Source organism: Cherax quadricarinatus, chromosome 1 (genome assembly GCF_038502225.1).
Source record: "Cherax quadricarinatus isolate ZL_2023a chromosome 1, ASM3850222v1, whole genome shotgun sequence".
NCBI classification, from domain to species: domain Eukaryota; kingdom Metazoa; phylum Arthropoda; class Malacostraca; order Decapoda; family Parastacidae; genus Cherax; species Cherax quadricarinatus.
Genome location: NC_091292.1, coordinates 78405080 through 78423537, shown reverse-complemented (window position 1 = coordinate 78423537; position 18458 = coordinate 78405080). Strand labels below are relative to the sequence as shown.

The following is an 18458-nucleotide window of genomic DNA, read 5'->3' as shown; positions in this document are numbered from 1 at the left end:
AGCTCTCCAACATTAGTAATGAAACCTCTAATGTTGGCCGACAGGATGCTGATAGACTGGCTCCTCATGATGAAGTGGTCAGCTTGAGGTGGTGGGTGTGTAGGGAATGTAAGGTGCCTGCCCTTGAGAAAGATAGGGTACTGAGGCAGCTGCAGGGATGTAATTCTGTGGTCTTGTATAAGGCACAATCCCACCTGCTGGGCTGGGATAGGAGTAGCTAAGTGGGTGACGTGTGAGTGTTCACCAATTCAGAGATCCTGCTGGTTTGTTCTGAGAACAGGTCTCTAAGCAGGTGGCTCTGTCTGTCAAGTTCCTTTTTCTTCCGACACTGGTCCTCCTTATGTTCTTTCTTGTAGCAGTAATTACACCTGGTATCTCGCAGGCAGTTGTTGGCGGTGTGCCCCTTCCGGTGACAGCGAGAGCACAGCCTAGGTGCCTGGGAGGGTGGACTAGGATTTGTTGCACCTCCTGTGTTTTGCAGATTTGTCCTCAGATTCTGCTGCTGGAACTGTTAGTGGAGGGTGAGACCGCTGTAGATGTCTTCCTCCTCCACGTCCTCTGCCCCGTCCTCTACCAGTTCTGACAGATGTGTCCCTGCTGTTCGTACTTCAGTGCAGTAGGTGATCAGGTGCAGTGATAGTTCCCTGATCATTAACTGCACCGTTCTCTGGTCTCTCTCTCTCTTCTTCTCTCTCTCTTCTTCTTCTCTCTCTCTTCTTCTCTCTCTCTTCTTCTTCTCTCTCTCTTCTTCTTCTCTCTCTCTCTTCTTCTCTCTCTTCTTCTCTCTCTTCTCTTCTTCTTCTTCTTCTCTCTCTTCTTCTTCTTCTCTCTCCTTCTTCTCTCTCTCCTTCTTCTTCTCTCTCTTCTTCTTCTTCTCTCTCTTCTTCTTCTTCTCTCTCTTCTTCTTCTTCTCTCTTCTTCTTCTTCTCTCTCTTCTTCTTCTTCTCTCTCTCTCTCTTCTCTCTCTTTCTTCTTCTCTCTCTTCTTCTTCTCTCTCTTCTTCTCTCTCTCTTCTTCTCTCTCTCTTCTTCTCTCTCTTCTTCTCTCTCTCTTCTTCTCTCTCTCTCTCTCTCGTCTCTCTCTCTCTTCTCTCTCTCTCTTCTTCTCTCTCTCTCTTCTTCTTCTCTCTCCTTTCTTCTCTTCTCTTTCTTCTCTTCTCTCTTCTTTCTTCTCTTCTCTCTTCTTTCTTCTCTTCTCTCTTCTTTCTTCTCTCTTCTCTTTCTTCTCTCTTCTCTCTTCTTCTCTACAGAGTTTGACAAGGTTAAGGATCCCTAGCTTTATTCACAGCTATTTACAGGTTAAGGATTCCCTAACTTTATTGGCAAGCTAAGGCTATTACCTACATCAGCTCATTTGAAAGCATTTTTATTGTTATGAGACATACAAGTAGGAAACAGGATGAAGTTGGAGCCATCTGTGGGCCAGCATTTTCATTTGATCAACTGACTTTATCTCGTTGACATCATTATGCTGTACGAATGTGTTCCATACTCTAGTCATCCTGGGTATGTATGATCTCAGATGGAGTGATGTTCTGGAGAAGGGTACAGCCAGAGTGAGGTTGCTGCTTTCTGCCTGTCTTGTGGCATAAAAGCTTGTTTCACGCTGTCCTCGAAGTGGATCCAAGTGTGGTATTTTGACAATATTGGCCTTGTACATAACAGTAAGGCCACCCACATCCCTCCTATGTTGAAGGCTCTGCTGAAATGACAGATCTATCCAGGATGGGTCCAGGCGAGATGATGACGTCTTGCTCTGTTCTCTACTCTGTCAAGCAGTCGCAGATGAGGAGGGGGCAGGCACCAAACCAAGAAAGTGGAGCATACTCAAGGTGCTAGCATACTTGTGCCTCGTACAGGATCTTGCAACCCCTACTGTCAAGCAGATGGGAGATACGGCGAAGTGCTGTAAACTTCCTGGCTGCCTTGTTTGCAAGATTTACAACATGGTTCTTCATGGTTAGTTTGTAGTCAAATTTCACCCCAAGGATATCAACTTCTTCTCCAGGTGCCAACATCCTCCCATTCATCCTTACTCTCTTCTTCTCTCTCTCTTCTTCTCTCTCTCTTCTTCTCTCTCTCTTCTTCTCTCTCTCTTCTTCTCTCTCTCTTCTTCTCTCTCTTCTTCTCTCTCTCTTCTTCTCTCTCTCTTCTTCTCTCTCTCTTCTTCTCTCTTCTTCTTCTCTCTTCTTCTTCTCTCTTCTTCTTCTCTCTTCTCTCTTCTTCTTCTCTCTTCTTCTTCTCTCTTCTTCTTCTCTTTTTTTTTTTACACAGGGTTTGACAAGGTTAAGGATCCCTAGCTTTATTGACAGCTATTTACAGGTTAAGGATTCCTAACTTTATTGGCAAGCTAAGAGCTGTTACCTACATCAGCTCATTTGAAAGCATTTTTATTGTTATGAGACATACAAGTAGGGAACAGGATGAAGTTGGAGCCATCTGTGGGCCAGCATTTTTCATTTGATCAACTGACGTTATCTCGTTGACATCATTATGCTGTACAGATGTGTTCCATACTCGAGTCATCCTGGGTATGTATGATCTCAGATGGAGTGATGTTCTGGAGAAGGGTACAGCCAGAGTGAAGTTGCTGCTTTCTGCCCGTCTTGTGGCATAAAAGCTTGTTTCACGCTGTCCTCGAAGTGGATCCAAGTGTGGTATTTTGACAATAGTGGCCTTGTACATAACAGTAAGGCCACCCACATCCCTCCTATGTTGAAGGCTCTGCTGAAATGACAGATCTATCCAGGATGGGTCCAGGCGAGAGATGAGACGTCTTGCTCTGTTCTCTACTCTGTCAATGCAGATGAGAGGGGCAGGCAAACCAAGAAAGTGGAGCATACTCAAGGTGTGAGCGTACTTGCGCCTCGTACAGGATCTTGCAACCCCTACTGTCAAGCAGATGCGAGATACGGCGAAGTGCTGTAAGCTTCCTGGCTGCCTTGTTTGCAAGATTTACAACATGGTTCTTCATGGTTAGTTTTGAGTCAAATTTCACCCCAAGGATATCAACTTCTTCTCCAGGTGCCAACATCCTCCCATTCATCCTTACTTCTGCACCAGCATTACCATCATGGTGCCTAGAGACGAACATCATTTGCCTTTTCTCAGGTGCAAATGTTACTTGCCATCTATTTCCCCAAGCTGATATAGCTCTCAGCTGGTGATTGATGTAGCTTAGAGCAGCTGGCATTTCTTCTCTTGGATAAGTGAATGTCAGTGTACAGTCGTCTGCATATGCATGTGATTCTGGGATGAGATGAAGAAGGTCGTTGAAGTAGACATTCCATAACAGTGGACCCAGCACACTTCCTTGTGGAACGCTTGCCCCAATAGGATGCCTTGCTGATTCCGTTCCATTGAGGACTACACTTAGAGATCTACCATGAAGGTAATCACTGAGGAGACATAGCGTAGAGCCTGCAATTCCCAGTGCTTGAAGTTTTGCTAAGAGGCCCTGGTGCCACACCCGGCCCTCAGAATGCCAGCAATGTCCAGTGCTACCACACAGCTGACTTTGGATTCATCCAGTGACTGGTGCCACTTAGTGGAGAGGTTTAACAACAGATCAGCAGCAGAGTAACCTTTCCTGAAGCCATATTGACGATCACAAAGTAGTGAGTGGTAGTCAAAAAATCTGTCATTTGTCTTGAGATTATTGTCTCAAGGATCTTACCAGTGATTGACAGGAGTGACACTGGTCTGTAGTTGCTGATTTCTGCTCTGCTCTTCTTTTTGTGAACAGGGACTACATTTGCCTCTTTCCATGGAGAGGGCCATTTGCACTGTACTAGGCAGTGCTGAAAGATGCGAGTTAGAGGTGCTGCTAGCTCGTCTGCACATCTTCTCAACAATCTTGGGCTCAACTTGTCTGGGCCCACAGCCTTTTCCTGGTCAAGTGATTTAAGAAGGAAATGCACCTCATCCTGCCTTATTGTCACCACTGACAGTTTTGACACAGTTCTTGCAGCTAGCCAGGAGGGTCCCTTGCTGGATCAGGAACTTGCATTTTGGTAGCAAAGTGTTCAGCAAAGAGGTCCGCCTTCTCTTGACTACTAGTAGAGGTGGTCCCATCCTGTCGATTTAGAGGTGGAATAAGTTCATCAGGCAGATAACCTTGTCTGTCCTTGACCAGGGACCACCAGGTTTTGGAGCCTACCCTACCTGATGCTAACTTTCTTTTAGTGTCCACCTCCCATTTAGCAATGGCCCACTTTTGAACATCACCCATATGCCTACAGGCTTGCATGTGCAAGTTCCTGTTATAGGTGGTAGGATGTCTCTTATACCTTCGCCATGCTTTGTACTTAGCAGTAGCAGCCTCTCTACAACGAAAGCCAAACCAAGGCTGATCTGTAGGCTTTGTCACGTATTGCCGGTGAGGAATGTGTTCTTGTTGCAGATTAAGGATGTGTCCAGTGAAGGCTTTCACTTGGTTGTCAACATCCCCCTGGAGAAGAGCATTCCAGTCGGTGGTGGCGAGCTCAGAGCAAAGGGCTGGCCAATTACCTCTTTCCCATAGCCAGGTTGTGCGTGGTGGACTCCTCACCTCGTTCTGTTGGGATCTTAAGTGTGGTAAAAACAGCCTTGTGGTCAGACGATCCAACGTAGCCGAGGGGGTTGACAAGTGACTATGCCTTCTGCCAGATCACTCACTACTGGGTCAAGGGAGGAGCCAGAGATATGAGTAGGAAATCAACAAAGTTTCTCATGTCAAACACTGCAAGAAGGTCATCAAAGTCCCTCTGTATAAGGTGCTGGTTGAGGTCACCAACAATTATAATATGTTGACAGTTGTGTTGTAGCAGAAGGGAGTCAATATTTTCCATTAGGAAGTTGATAGGGTCTGCATGTTGCCACTAAGGTCTGTACATTGCACATGCTAGTACAGAGGTACTAGTGTTTATACAGAGCTTGAAGAACATCATTTCAAGATGTGTAGGGGTGGCAACATCTATGTGCTGGGCATGAACACTTTTAGAGAAGCACACAGCAACACCACCTCCTTGCCTTTGCCTGTCTCTTCTCATCCATGAGGTGTAGCCAGCAATTCTTGCAAAATTTTCTGGAGTCCTGTCATCCAAAAATGTTTCAACAACAGCTATCATGTCTGGACGTCGAGTGTTCACAAAGCTATGTGTGAGCTCTCCAACATTAGTAATGAAACCTCTAATGTTGGCCGACAGGATGCTGATAGACTGGCTCCTCTTCTCTCTTCTTCTTCTCTCTTCTTCTTCTCTCTTCTTCTTCTCTCTTCTTCTTCTCTCTTCTTCTTCTCTCTTCTTCTTCTCTCTTCTTCTTCTCTCTTCTTCTTCTCTCTTCTTCTTCTCTCTTCTTCTTCTCTCTTCTTCTTCTTCTTCTCTCTTCTTCTCTCTTCTTCTTCTTCTCTCTTCTTCTCTTCTTCTTCTCTTCTTCTTCTCTTCTTCTTCTCTTCTTCTTCTCTTCTTCTTCTCTTCTTCTTCTCTTCTTCTTCTTCTTCTCTTCTTCTTCTCTTCTTCTTCTCTTCTTCTTCTCTTCTTCTCTCTTCTTCTTCTCTCTTCTTCTTCTTCTCTCTTCTTCTCTCTTCTTCTTCTCTCTCTTTCTCTTCTCTCTTTCTCTTCTCTCTTTCTCTTCTCTCTTTCTCTTCTCTCTTTCTCTTCTCTTCTCTCTTCTCTCTTTCTCTTCTCTCTCTCTTATCTCTTTCTCTTCTCTCTCTCTTCTCTCTTTCTTCTTTTTCCGGTGGCCTGGTGGCTAAAGCTCCCGCTTCACACACGGAGGGCCCGGGTTCGATTCCCGGCGGGTGGAAACATTTCGACACGTTTCCTTACACCTATTGTCCTGTTAACCTAGCAGCAAATAGGTACTTGGGTGTTAGTCGACTGGTGTGGGTCGCATCCTGGGGGACAAGATTAAGGACCCCAATGGAAATAAGTTAGACAGTCCTCGATGACGCACTGACTTTCTTGGGTTATCCTGGGTGGCTAACCCTCCGGGGTTAAAAATCCGAACGAAATCTTATCTTATCTTATCTCTTCTCTCTTTCTCTTCTCTCTCTCTTTTCTCTCTCTCTTCTCTCTTCTCTCTCTCTTCTCTCTCTCTTCTCTCTTCTCTCTCTCTTCTCTCTTCTTTCTCTCTTCTCTCTCTCTTCTCTCTCTCTTCTTACTGCTGTCACCCCAACATAGAACTCCAGTAGGTTTGCAACACAGGATTTTCCGTCCTTGAAGCCGTTCTAGCTGTCATTGATGAGCTGATTTTTTTCTAGGTGTTTCACCACTTGTTTCCTGAAAATCTTCTCCATGACATTGCATACTATACATGTCAGTGACACTGGTCTGTAGTTTAATGCTTTGTGTCTGCCTCCTTTTTTAAAAATTTGCTTTCTTCCATACCTCAGGTAGTCACCCTGTTTTGATAGATGCATTGAATATTGTTGTTAGGGGTACTCATAGCACCTCTGCTCCCTCTCTCAGGACCCATGGAGAGATGTTATCCAGCTCCATTGCCTTTGAGGTATCTAGTTCACTTAGCAGCCTCTTCACTTCCTCCTCGGTTGTTTGTATTGTGTCCAATATTTGATGGGGTACCCCACCTCTCCGTCTTTCTGGAGTACCTTCTGTTTCCTCTGTGAGCACTTCTTTGAATCTCATGTTGAGTTCCTCACATACCTCGTGGTCGTTTCTTGAGATCTCTCCTCCTTCCTTCCTCAGCCTGATTACCTGGTCCTTGACTGTTGTTTTTCTCCTGATGTGGCTGTACAACAGCTTTGGGTCAGATTTGTCTTTCGCTGCTGTGTTATTTTCATATTGTCGTTGGGCCTCCCTTCTTATCTGTGCATGTTCATTTCTGGCTCTACAACTTCTCTCCTTATTTTCCTGGGTTCTTTGCCTTCTATACTTTTTCCATTCTCTAGCACACTTGGTTATGGTCTCTCTACACCTTTGGGTGAACCATGGACTCATCCTGGCTTTCTTGTTATTTCACCCTTGGATACAAACCTCTCCTCAGCTTCCTTGCATATTGTTGCCACATATCCCATCATCTTGTTTACTGACTTCCCTGCAAGTTCTGTCCCACTGATCCCCGTGTAGGAAATTCTTCATGCCTGTGTAGTCCCCTCTCTTGTAGTTTGGCTTCATTCGTCCTCCCCCTCCTGCTTCCCTCTCCACTTGTAACTCTACTATGTATTCGAAGCTCAGAGCCACATGATCACTGGCCCCAAGGGGATCTCTCATATGTGATGTCCTTAATGTCTCCACTACTCAAGGTAGGTCCAGTCTTGCTGGTTCATCCTCTCCTCTCTCTGGTAGTGTCCCTTACCTACTGTATGTGTGGCAACGGAGATCGAGTCCTAGCTTCTTTGTGCGTGTGTGTGTACTCACCTATATGGTTGCAGGGTTCGAGTCACAGCTCCTGTCCCTGCCTCTTTGCTTGTGTGCAAGCTCACCTATATGGTTCCACTTCCTAACAACCTTAAGGCTGTAGAAATACTTCTTTACATCCCTATGACTCATCTGAGTTTTCAACTAACAGTTGTGCCCTCGTGTTCCTGATACCATATTTATAACATTCTGCCTCTGTTCATTTTGTCATGTCATTATCATATCCCCCCCTGTACCCTAGTCTTCCTGTCCTCCAGTGTACAGTTGAGTTCCCTTAACCTCTCCTCATAGGACATACCCCTTTAGCTTCAGGGCAAGTCTTCTTGCAAATTTCTTTACTTTCTCTAATTTCTTGACATGCTTGACCAGGTGTGGGTTTTATACTGGTATTTCATACTTCAATATGGGCCTGATATACACGGTATACAAATGTATAAATTCAAGGATTATGTGGAGTAAAATAAATATTGGATGTGAAAAGTGGGTTATAGTAAGCGTGTATGCACCTGGAGAAGAGAGAAGTGTAGAGGAGAGAGAGAGATTCTGGGAAATGTTGAGTGAATGCGTGGGGAGTTTTGAATCAAGTGTGAGAGTAATGGTGGTTGGGGATTTCAATGCTAAAGTGGGTAAAAATATTATGGAGGGAGTAGTAGGTAAATTTGGGGTGCCAGGGGTAAATGTAAATGGGGAACCTTTAATTGAGCTATGTGTAGAAAGAAATTTGGTAATAAGTAATACATATTTTATGAAAAAGAGGATAAATAAATATACAAGGTATGATGTAGCACGTAATGAAAGTAGTTTGTTAGATTATGTATTGGTGGATAAAAGGTTGATGGGTAGGCTCCAGGATGTACATGTTTATAGAGGGGCAACTGATATATCGGATCATTATTTAGTTGTAGCTACAGTTAGAGTAAGAGGTAGATGGGAAAAGAGGAAGGTGGCAACAACAAGTAAGAGGGAGGTGAAAGTGTATAAACTAAGGCAGGAGGAAGTTCGGGCGAGATATAAGCGACTATTGGCAGAAAGTTGGGCTAGTGCAAAGATGAGTAGTGGGGGGGTTGAAGAGGGTTGGAATAGTTTTAAAAATGCAGTATTAGAATGTGGGGCAGAAGTTTGTGGTTATAGGATGGTGGGGGCAGGAGGAAAGAGGAGTGATTGGTGGAATGATGAAGTAAAGGGTGTGATAAAAGAGAAAAAAGTAGCTTATGAGAGGTTTTTACAAAGCAGAAGTGTTATAAGAAGAGCAGAGTATATGGAGAGCAAAAGAAAGATGAAGAGAGTGGTGAGAGAGTGCAAAAGGAGAGCAGATGATAGAGTGGGAGAGGCACTGTCAAGAAATTTTAATGAAAATAAGAAAAAAATTTGGAGGGAGTTAAACAAGTTAAGAAAGCCTAGGGAAAGTATGGATTTGTCAGTTAAAAACAGAGTAGGGGAGTTAGTAGATGGGGAGAGGGAGGTATTAGGTAGATGGCGAGAATATTTTGAGGAATTTTTAAATGTTGAGGAAGAAAGGGAGGCGGTAATTTCATGCACTGGCCAGGGAGGTATACCATCTTTCAGGAGTGAAGAAGAGCAGAATGTAAGTGTGGTGGAGGTACATGAGGCATTACATAGAATGAGAGGGGGTAAAGCAGCTGGAACTGATGGGATCATGACAGAAATGTTAAAAGCAGGGGGGATATAGTGTTGGAGTGGTTGGTACTTTTGTTTAATAAATGTATGAAAGAGGGGAAGGTACCTAGGGATTGGCGGAGAGCATGTATAGTCCCTTTATATAAAGGGAAAGGGGACAAAAGAGATTGTAAAAATTATAGAGGAATAAGTTTACTGAGTATACCAGGAAAAGTATACGGTAGGGTTATAATTGAAAGATTTAGAGGTAAGACAGAATGTAGGATTGTGGATGAGCAGGGAGGCTTCAGAGTGGGTAGGGGATGTGTAGATCAAGTGTTTACATTGAAGCATATATGTGAACAGTATTTAAATAAAGATAGGGAAGTTTTTATTGCATTTATGGATTTAGAAAAGGCATATGATAGAGTGGATAAAGGAGCAATGTGGCAGATGTTGCAAGTATATGGAATAGGTGGTAAGTTACTAAATGCTGTAAAGAGCTTTTATGAGGATAGTGAGGCTCAGGTTAGGGTGTGTAGAAGAAAGGGAGAATACTTCCTGGTAAAAGTAGGTCTTAGACAGGGATGTGTAATGTCACCATGGTTGTTTAATATATTTATAGATGGGGTTGTAAAAGAAGTAAATGCTAGGGTGTTCGGGAGAGGGGTGGGATTAAATTATGGGGAATCAAATTCAAAATGGGAATTGACACAGTTACTTTTTGCTGATGATACTGTGCTTATGGGAGATTCTAAAGAAAAATTGCAAAGGTTAGTGGATGAGTTTGAGAATGTGTGTAAAGGTAGAAAGTTGAAAGTGAAAATAGAAAAGAGTAAGGTGATGAGGGTATCAAGTGATTTAGATAAAGAAAAATTGGATATCAAATTGGGAAGGAGGAGTATGGAAGAAGTGAATGTTTTCAGATACTTGGGAGTTGACGTGTCGGCGGATGGATTTATGAAGGATGAGGTTAATCATCCTAGGTAGTAGGTTGGTAGACAGCAACCGCTCAGGAAGGTACTACTGTCCTGCCAAGTGAGTGTAAAACGGAAACCTGTAATTGTTTTACATGATAGTATTGCTGGTGTCTTTTGTCTGTCTCATGAATATGCAAGATTACAGGTATGTCTTGCTACTTCTACTTACACTTAGGTCACACTACACATACATGTACAAGTGTATATTTACATACCCCTCTGGGTTTTCTTCTATTTTCTTTCTAGTTCTTGTTCTTGTTTATTTCCTCTTATCTCCATTTGGAAGTGGAACAGAATTCTTCCTCCATACGCCATGCGTGTTGTAGGAGGCAACTAAAATGCTGGGAGCAAGGGGCTAGTAACCCCTTCTCCTGTATATATTACTAAATGTAAAAGGAGAAACTTTCGTTTTTCCTTTTGGTCCACCCCGCCTCGGTGGGATATGGCCGATGTGTTGAAAGAAAGAAAGAGGTTAATCATAGAATTGATGAGGGAAAAAAGGTGAGTGGTGCGTTGAGGTATATATGGAGTCAAAAAACGTTATCTATGGAGGCAAAGAAGGGAATGTATGAAAGTATAGTAGTACCAACACTCTTATATGGATGTGAAGCTTGGGTGGTAAATGCAGCAGCGAGGAGACAGTTGGAGGCAGTGGAGATGTCCTGTCTAAGGGCAATGTGTGGTGTAAATATTATGCAGAAAATTCGGAGTGTGGAAATTAGGAGAAGGTGTGGAGTTAATAAAAGCATTAGTCAGAGGGCAGAAGAGGGGTTGTTGAGGTGGTTTGGTCATTTAGAGAGAACGGATCAAAGTAGAATGACATGGAAAGCATATAAATCTATAGGGGAAGGAAGGAGGGGTAGGGGTCGTCCTCGAAAGGGTTGGAAAGAGGGGGTAAAGGAGGTTTTGTGGGCGAGGGGCTTGGACTTCCAGCAAGCGTGCATGAGCGTGTTAGATAGGAGTGAATGGAGACGAATGATACTCGGGACCTGACGATCTGTTGGAGTGTGAGCAGGGTAATATTTAGTGAAGGGATTCAGGGAAACCGGTTATTTTCATATAGTCGGACTTGAGTCCTGGAAATGGGAAGTACAATGCCTGCACTTTAAAGGAGGGGTTGGGGATATTGGCAGTTTGGAGGGATATGTCGTGTATCTTTATACGTATATGCTTCTAAACTGTTGTATTCTGAGCACCTCTGCAAAAACAGTGATTATGTGTGAGTGTGGTGAAAGTGTTGAATAATGATGAAAGTATTTTCTTTTTGGGGATTTTCTTTCTTTTTTGGGTCACCCTGCCTCGGTGGGAGACGGCTGACTTGTTGAAAAAAAAAAAATACACGGTATACAGTGTGGTAGATGACTCCTTACGTAAATGTCACAAAGCTGTTCTTAGATATGCTAGATGTGCATTTGCTGCAGCAGTTACAAGGTTGATGTGTACCTCAGGTGATGTGCTCAGTATAATATTCACCCTTTGAATGAGATTTACAGCCTTTACCCCCAAGCCTGTACCCCATCTGCGGTCTTCATTACCCTTCCCTTAACTTCATAACTTTGCACTTCCTGGGATTAGATCCCATAAGCCATTCGTCAGACCAGACCAGCCTGTCCAGATCCACTTGCTGCTTTTCCTGATCTATGTCTGCTTGTATTCTCCTTATTAGTTCATGTCCTCTGTGAACAGGAACACCTTTGACTCTGTCCCTTCTGGTTCTAGTACTGATCCAAGTGGACCCCACTCATCACATGCACCTATTTTGATATTTCTGCTTGGACCTATACTCATTTCCATCCTGTCAGGTATGCCTTGATCCATTGTAGTGCTTTCTGTGTTATTCCTGTCTTCTCCTCTAGCATTTTTTAAGTCTCTTGTGCAGTACTGTGTCAAAATACAATCTAACCATCCCTCTCTCTACTGCCTTAATTCTGCTACCTTGTAGAACTTTAGCGCATTGTCACAAGATTTTCCATCTCTAAAGCCATGCTTGTTGTCATGTATGAACCCACTCCTTTTTAGGTGCTCCACCATTCTTCTGATAATCTTCTCCATAACTTGAAATACTACACATGTCAGTGACACTGGTCTGTATTTTAATGCCATGTGTTTGTCTCCCTTCTTACGAACTGGGAATACATTTGCTGTCTTCCACACCTCCAGCAGTTGCCTTGTATCAAGAAGATTTGTTGTTTATTGTTGCTAGAGGAACATGCACTGCCACTGCTCCCTCTCTTGGGACCTGCACACATTATATCTGGTCCCCCCATATTCAAGGTATTTAGCTAACATAGCAACTTCACCTCCTTTCAGTTGAATGTATTGTCCTATGCTCACTGGTGCATTCTACTATTTTGATTTGCTGGCAGTCCTCCTATCTCCTCCAAGTCTCTTACTGAACTCCAAATGGCTGAAGGGAATTAAGTGTACATGGTGTAGGTTTAAAATGTTTTAAAGGTCACTTAAGGTTTTCAGATTGATAGCCCAAATTCTTAATGGTCCAGAAGAATACATATAATGCAGTACTTCAAAATTGTTTTAATAAAATTAGAATCTACAAAGCCAACTAAAAAATTCAGTCTTTCTCTAAGACATACTAATATTGAAAGTTAGTAGCGTACTACTATTGAAAATGTGTAGCTTATGAAATGAAACGTTCATAAAGATTGCTAATGAAGGTATCAGCAGCCCACAGAAGCTTAATTTATCAATTTTGTTATTTAAGTACCATACATTGATTCATAATACTTATAGGTCAGATTTCATTGAGCTGTAATTTAGTGTTTAAGAGTTTAATGAACTTTTCTGGATGTGCAGTATTAGTCCTCAAAATAAGATACAGAAAACTTTTTTCAGGTATGCTACTTATGGCTTTACAGACAGAAGTTGAATTAAAAATTCAATTGTTCAGTTGTTATGAGCATATATTGGTAGTAAATTATGTGGATTAATATAGGATAGCCCAGAAAAGTCAGTGTGACTATTTCTAGCATGGTCCTCAGTTATTTAAAATTTATTTTAAAGCATAGTTTAATGTTTACCTTAATCTTTAATAAATTTGGTAAATTTTATTTAGTTTTTAATCGCAGCCCCTTTACATTTTTTTTTTTTTTTTTTGCAGGATGAGAGACTTTGCTGATGCAAGTGTGCGCAACTCTATCATACAACAGAAGCGTATCACAGAGACACTCTGCATTGTGCTGTCCATATTTGTCTTATTTTGGACGCCATACATTGTGTATTCTCTCTCTGTTGTCTTCTTAGGTATAGAAAGGGTTCGAGAAATATTCAACCCAATAGTAAGTTCAGCCTCGTTATTAAAATTTGAGAGCATGCGAGATTTTAATGGTTCAAGTTTGCACAGCTTCTCAGCTACGCAAACTAACAACAGTGCTTAAGCAATAAATGTAAAGTCCTGCAAATATTACTGAATAACTGAGAACGTTTAATTTAATTTATTGCCTTTCAAACAGAAATATTTCCACTTTCAAAGAGTAATACTGTATCTTCAGTGAGCCCATTATTCACTTTGTTAACCTGAACTCAATCCTGCATGTCACATTTTCCATTTCAAGATTTACCAATCAATTTTTCTTTAATTTAACCTCTTTGTGCTTATTTATAGTCTCCATTTACAAATGTTTGCTTATACAGTGGAACCTCTACTTGTGAGTTTAATCCATTCCATGACCTTGCTCGCAACTGGATTTGCTCGTTTGCAGAGTCAATTTTCCTCATTTAAATTAATTGAATTGCAATTAATCCGTTCCAGTGGAATTCTGTGCTTCAATAATTTTGCTAATATCAACTCTATGGCTTATTTATCTATCTCACTTTATCTAATATGACATAAACAATATAAATAACACAGAAATCTGATATATATACTCTAAAATGAATAAAATATGTAATTCATATAATGGTATGGGCGGTGTCGGTGGTGGACGAGAGTTTGTCTGGAGACCGGACAAAATACTTCTTGAATATTTCACTAATATCATCTATACAGCTTATTTATCTATCACAGTTCATCTAATATGACATTATCAATATACACTTACCATCCGACTTACAACCTGCTCGACTTACGACCACTCGACTTACGACCACTCGACTTACGATCGTGTTTTTTATGCCAAATTTCTGGGAAATAAACAACTATTTGTGTTGTGCACAGTGTTTATCCTAAACCTTACAGTATAAAATACAGTACTAACAGCATAAAAAGTAAATTAAAACATGAAATACCAAAATAAAACAATAAAATAGTCATTACAAATATGTTTTGTTGATGTTCAGTAGTAAAGTTTGACTTACGACCATTTCGACTTACGACCGGTTTCTCAGAACCGAACTCAGTCGTAAGTCGGATGGTAGGTGTAAATAATACAGAAACATGATATATACTCTGCAATGAATAAAATATGCCATTATGTAACAGGTGGAGGCAGCCACAACTGCTCCCTCTGTTGTGGTAAACAGTGCCATTTAGTGACGGCCTTTTGAAGCCGTCTATTATTATAATTATTACTATGTAGTACATTATTATTATTATTATTTTTTTTTTCCAACAAGTCGGCCGTCTCCCACCGAGGCAGGGTGACCCAAAAAGAAAATACTTTCATCATCATTCAACACTTTCACCTCACTCATACATAATCACTGTTTTTGCAGAGGTGCTCAGAACACAACAGTTTAGAAGCGTATACGTATAAAGATATACAACATCTCTCTCCAAACTGCTAATATCCTGAAACCCCTTCTTTAGAGTGCAGGCATTGTACTTCCCATTTCCATGACTCAAGTCCGGCTATATAAAAATAACCGGTTTCCCTGAATCCCTTCACTAAATATTACCCTGCCCACACTCCAACAGATCGTCAGGTCCCAAATACCATTCGTCTCCATTCACTCCTATCGAACATGCTCATGCACGCCTACTGGAAGTCCAAGTCCCTCACCCATAAAACCTCCCTTACCCCTTCCTTCCAACCTTTTCAAGGACGATCCCTACCCCGTCATTCTGAGTAATGTGAAACCTTCCCACCCTGTCATGCTCAGTACATGACTCATTTCTCTCTCTGTCCTCTGTACCCATACTGGCCCACTTTACTTGCATCCAGTAAGCCTCTACCATTCTTGCTGTCCACATTTGTTACCACACTATTGCTGTGTTGTTGTGAAAGTAGCCATCAATTTTGCTTAATAATGTCCCTAAACTGCAAGAGTAGTGATGATGGCAGTTCTTCAAAGTCTAAGAAAAGTTGTGAAGTGCTTCTCATCAGTGAAAAAGTACTAATTCCTGTCCTGATACGAGAAAAAAAAAGTATGCCAAGGTCTCTAAGATGTACAACAAGAATGAATCTTTCTTTTGGAGTATAAAACAAATTCCAACCACACAATAGAGCAAAAAATTAATGTAAAGGACCTGGGAGTGATAATGTCAGAGGATCTCAGGATAGATAATGAGTACCTTCAAAACTAGGGATGCCAAGCCCTTGATGACACTCTTCAGATCTCTTGTTCTATCTAGGCTGGAATATTGCTGCACACTAACAGTGCCTTTCAAGACAGGTGAAATTGCTGACCTAGAGAATGTACAGAGAACCTTCATGATGCACACAAGTACAATAAAGTTTAAATTACTGGGAACAGTTGAAATTCCTCAACTTGTATTCCCTGGAATGCAGGTGAGAGATATACATGATTATATACACTTGGAAAATCCTAGAGGGATTAGTACCAAATTTACACACGAAAATTACTCCCTTCGAAAGCAAAAGACTCAGCAGGCAATGCAACATTCCCCCAATGAAAAGCAGGGGTACCACTAGCACGATAAGAGACAACACAATAAGTGTCAGGGGCCCAAGACTGTTCACCTGCCTCCCAGCATACATAAGGGGGATTACCAATAGACCCCTGGCTGTCTTGAAGAAGGCACTGGACAGGCATCTAAAGTCAGTACCTGATCAGCTGGGCTGTTTTTTGTATGTCAGTTTACGTGCGGCCAACAGTAACAGCCTAGTTAATCAGACCCTGGTCCACCACGAGGCCTGGTCACAGACCGGGCCGCAGGGGCATTGACTCCCAAAACCCTCTCTGGGTATACTACAGGTGGTGAAAAATGAAATAAAAATTCATTCTAGTTTGGCTGTGGCACCTCAAACTGAAAGTTAATAACGTCTACAGTTCGTGATAAGGTGTTTACCTGGAGAGAGTGTTAGTTAATTAAGATGGAAAAAGCATTAAATTTGTGGGTTGAAGCTGTGAACAGGAAACAAATGCCTATTAACCCTTTGAGGGTTTTGGTCGTACTAGTACGTCTTATGCGTAGGGGTTTTTGACGTACTAGTACGCATAAATTCTAACAGCCTCAAATCTCGCAGGAAAAGGCTGATAAGCCTAGATGTGAGAGAATGGGTCTGTGTGGTGGGTGTGCGCAGTAGGAAAAAAATCTGGGACCCAGTGGTGCATTGTGGGAATGCCATCATAGTACACAATTTCCACCGTGCCCTGCGGTAAGAAGTTCCTCACTCCTCGGCGAATTGGGACACTTTTGTTCCCAGTGACAGTTCTAATACAGATGGAAGTGACAGTGAAGATGAGTTTCAAGGTTCTGGTGAGGTTTTGACCGAAACTAATGACCATAATATGGGTAATAGTGAGGAAAACCCAGACAACCCACAGCCTTCCACCTCTGGTGCTGGGCCGTCGTTCAGTTGTACCAGAATCAAAGAGGAAACTCCTATTTTCCAAAATCCCAGACTCAGATGTGAGCATTGGTGATGATAATGATAGTGATTATGAACTACAAGCTCTTCAAACTTGTTCCAAGAATGGAGGAGGAGGAGGAGGCAGAGGAGGAGGAGGCAGAGGAGGAGGAGGCAAGAGGAGGAGGAGGCAAGAGGAGGAGGAGGCAAGAGGAGGAGGAGGCAAGAGGAGGAGGAGGCAAGAGGAGGAGGAGGCAAGAGGAGGAGGAGGAGGAGGAGGAGGAAGAAGAATACGTAATGATAACAATAATACATAATAATAATAATACATAATAATAATAATACATAATAATACATAATAATAATAGGTAATAATAATAATAATAATAATATGTAATAATAAATGTTCACCCATGACAGTAACAAGATAAGGGGAGATAACATCTGATAAGTGCTGACGTTTGATGAGGGTAAATGAGGGTAGAGCTGATGCCAAAAGATGAGATGAACATCGCCCTCCCTTTGTTTTTGCTGGTATACTAACATTTCTGTCTGTCTATTTGCCTGTCTGTCAAGCTCCCTGTCTATCCGTCTAGCTCTCTGTCTCAGAGAGCCACAAGACTGCGTCATCACTTTTACTCACATCTTCAAGCAGAGTATAGCACTTTGTCTGGGTTTCTTGGGTTATCCTAGGTAATTTATACTATGTATACTTGTATTTATGTGTACCTGTGAGACAGAGATAAACAGACAGATAGAATGAGGGAGAAAGATAATTAGATAGAATGGAGGAAGGGAAGCAGCATCCGACCCCATTGTTTTGACAGGCGGGAGGGGGAGTGAGTAATGAGACAATGTGTCATTTTGACAGCTGCCGACTCCTGGTAATTTACACTATGGAGGAGGAGGAGAAGGAGAAGGAGGAAGAGTAGGGGGAAGAGGAGGAGGAGGAGGAAGAGGAAGAGTAGGAGGAAGAGGAATAAGAGGAAGAGGAGGAGGAAGAGGAATAGTAGGAGGAAGATTAGGGGGAAGAGGAGGAAGAGGAAGAAGAGGAGGAGGAGGAAGAGTAGGAGGAAGAGGAAGAAGAGGAGGAGGAGGAAGAGGAAGAGGAAGAGTATGAGGAAGAGTAGGGGGAAGACGAGGAAGAGTAGGGGGAAGAGGAAGAAGAGGAGGAGGAGGGTGGAACACTAGTACACTGGTACTGGTACACTAACATTTCTGTCTGTCTATTTATCTGTCTGTCAAGCTCCCTGTCTATCTGTCTATCCGTCTAGCTCTCTGTCTCAGAGAGCCACAAGACTGTGTCATCACTTTTACTCACATCTTCAAGCAGAGTATAGCACTTTGTCTGGGTTTCTTGGGTTATCCTAGGTAATTTATACTATGTATACTTGTATTTATGTGTACCTGTGAGACAGAGATAGACAGACAGATAGAAAGAGAGAGACAGATTGAAAGAGATAGAATGAGGGAGAAAGATAAAACACCATTGTGTATGACACCATGTTTCAGAGTTCCACAAGCTGCAGAACTAATAGGAATATGTTCAGTGACTGTATATTGGTATATATATTATAGAACAATAATAATAATGTTTTGTATTGTTTGTTTTTGTAAACAAGTTTTGTAAACAATATATTGATAATTATGTTTGTGTGCTTATTGTGTTGTATACAACGAGTGTATATATGTACATTGCACCTTACTTTGGTCTCACAGGCCACATAAGTTATGTGAAAAAATAAAATAGTGAAAAAAACAACAAACCTTCAAATACAAGTAAACTAAAGTTTA

The 18458-nt window shown here is 42.0% G+C and overlaps 1 protein-coding gene across 3 annotated transcripts in view; it reads left to right on the top strand.

Annotated features, from left to right (window-relative positions):
- The window catches only part of LOC128688988 (uncharacterized), a 197788-nt gene that overhangs the window by 106210 nt on the left and 73120 nt on the right, over nt 1-18458 (top strand). For all 3 annotated transcript variants that reach the window (XM_053777055.2, XM_070083018.1, XM_070083024.1), the window contains one exon: nt 13073-13250. In XM_053777055.2, the coding sequence (XP_053633030.2) occupies nt 13073-13250 (178 nt within the window). The remainder of the gene's footprint in view (nt 1-13072; nt 13251-18458) is intronic.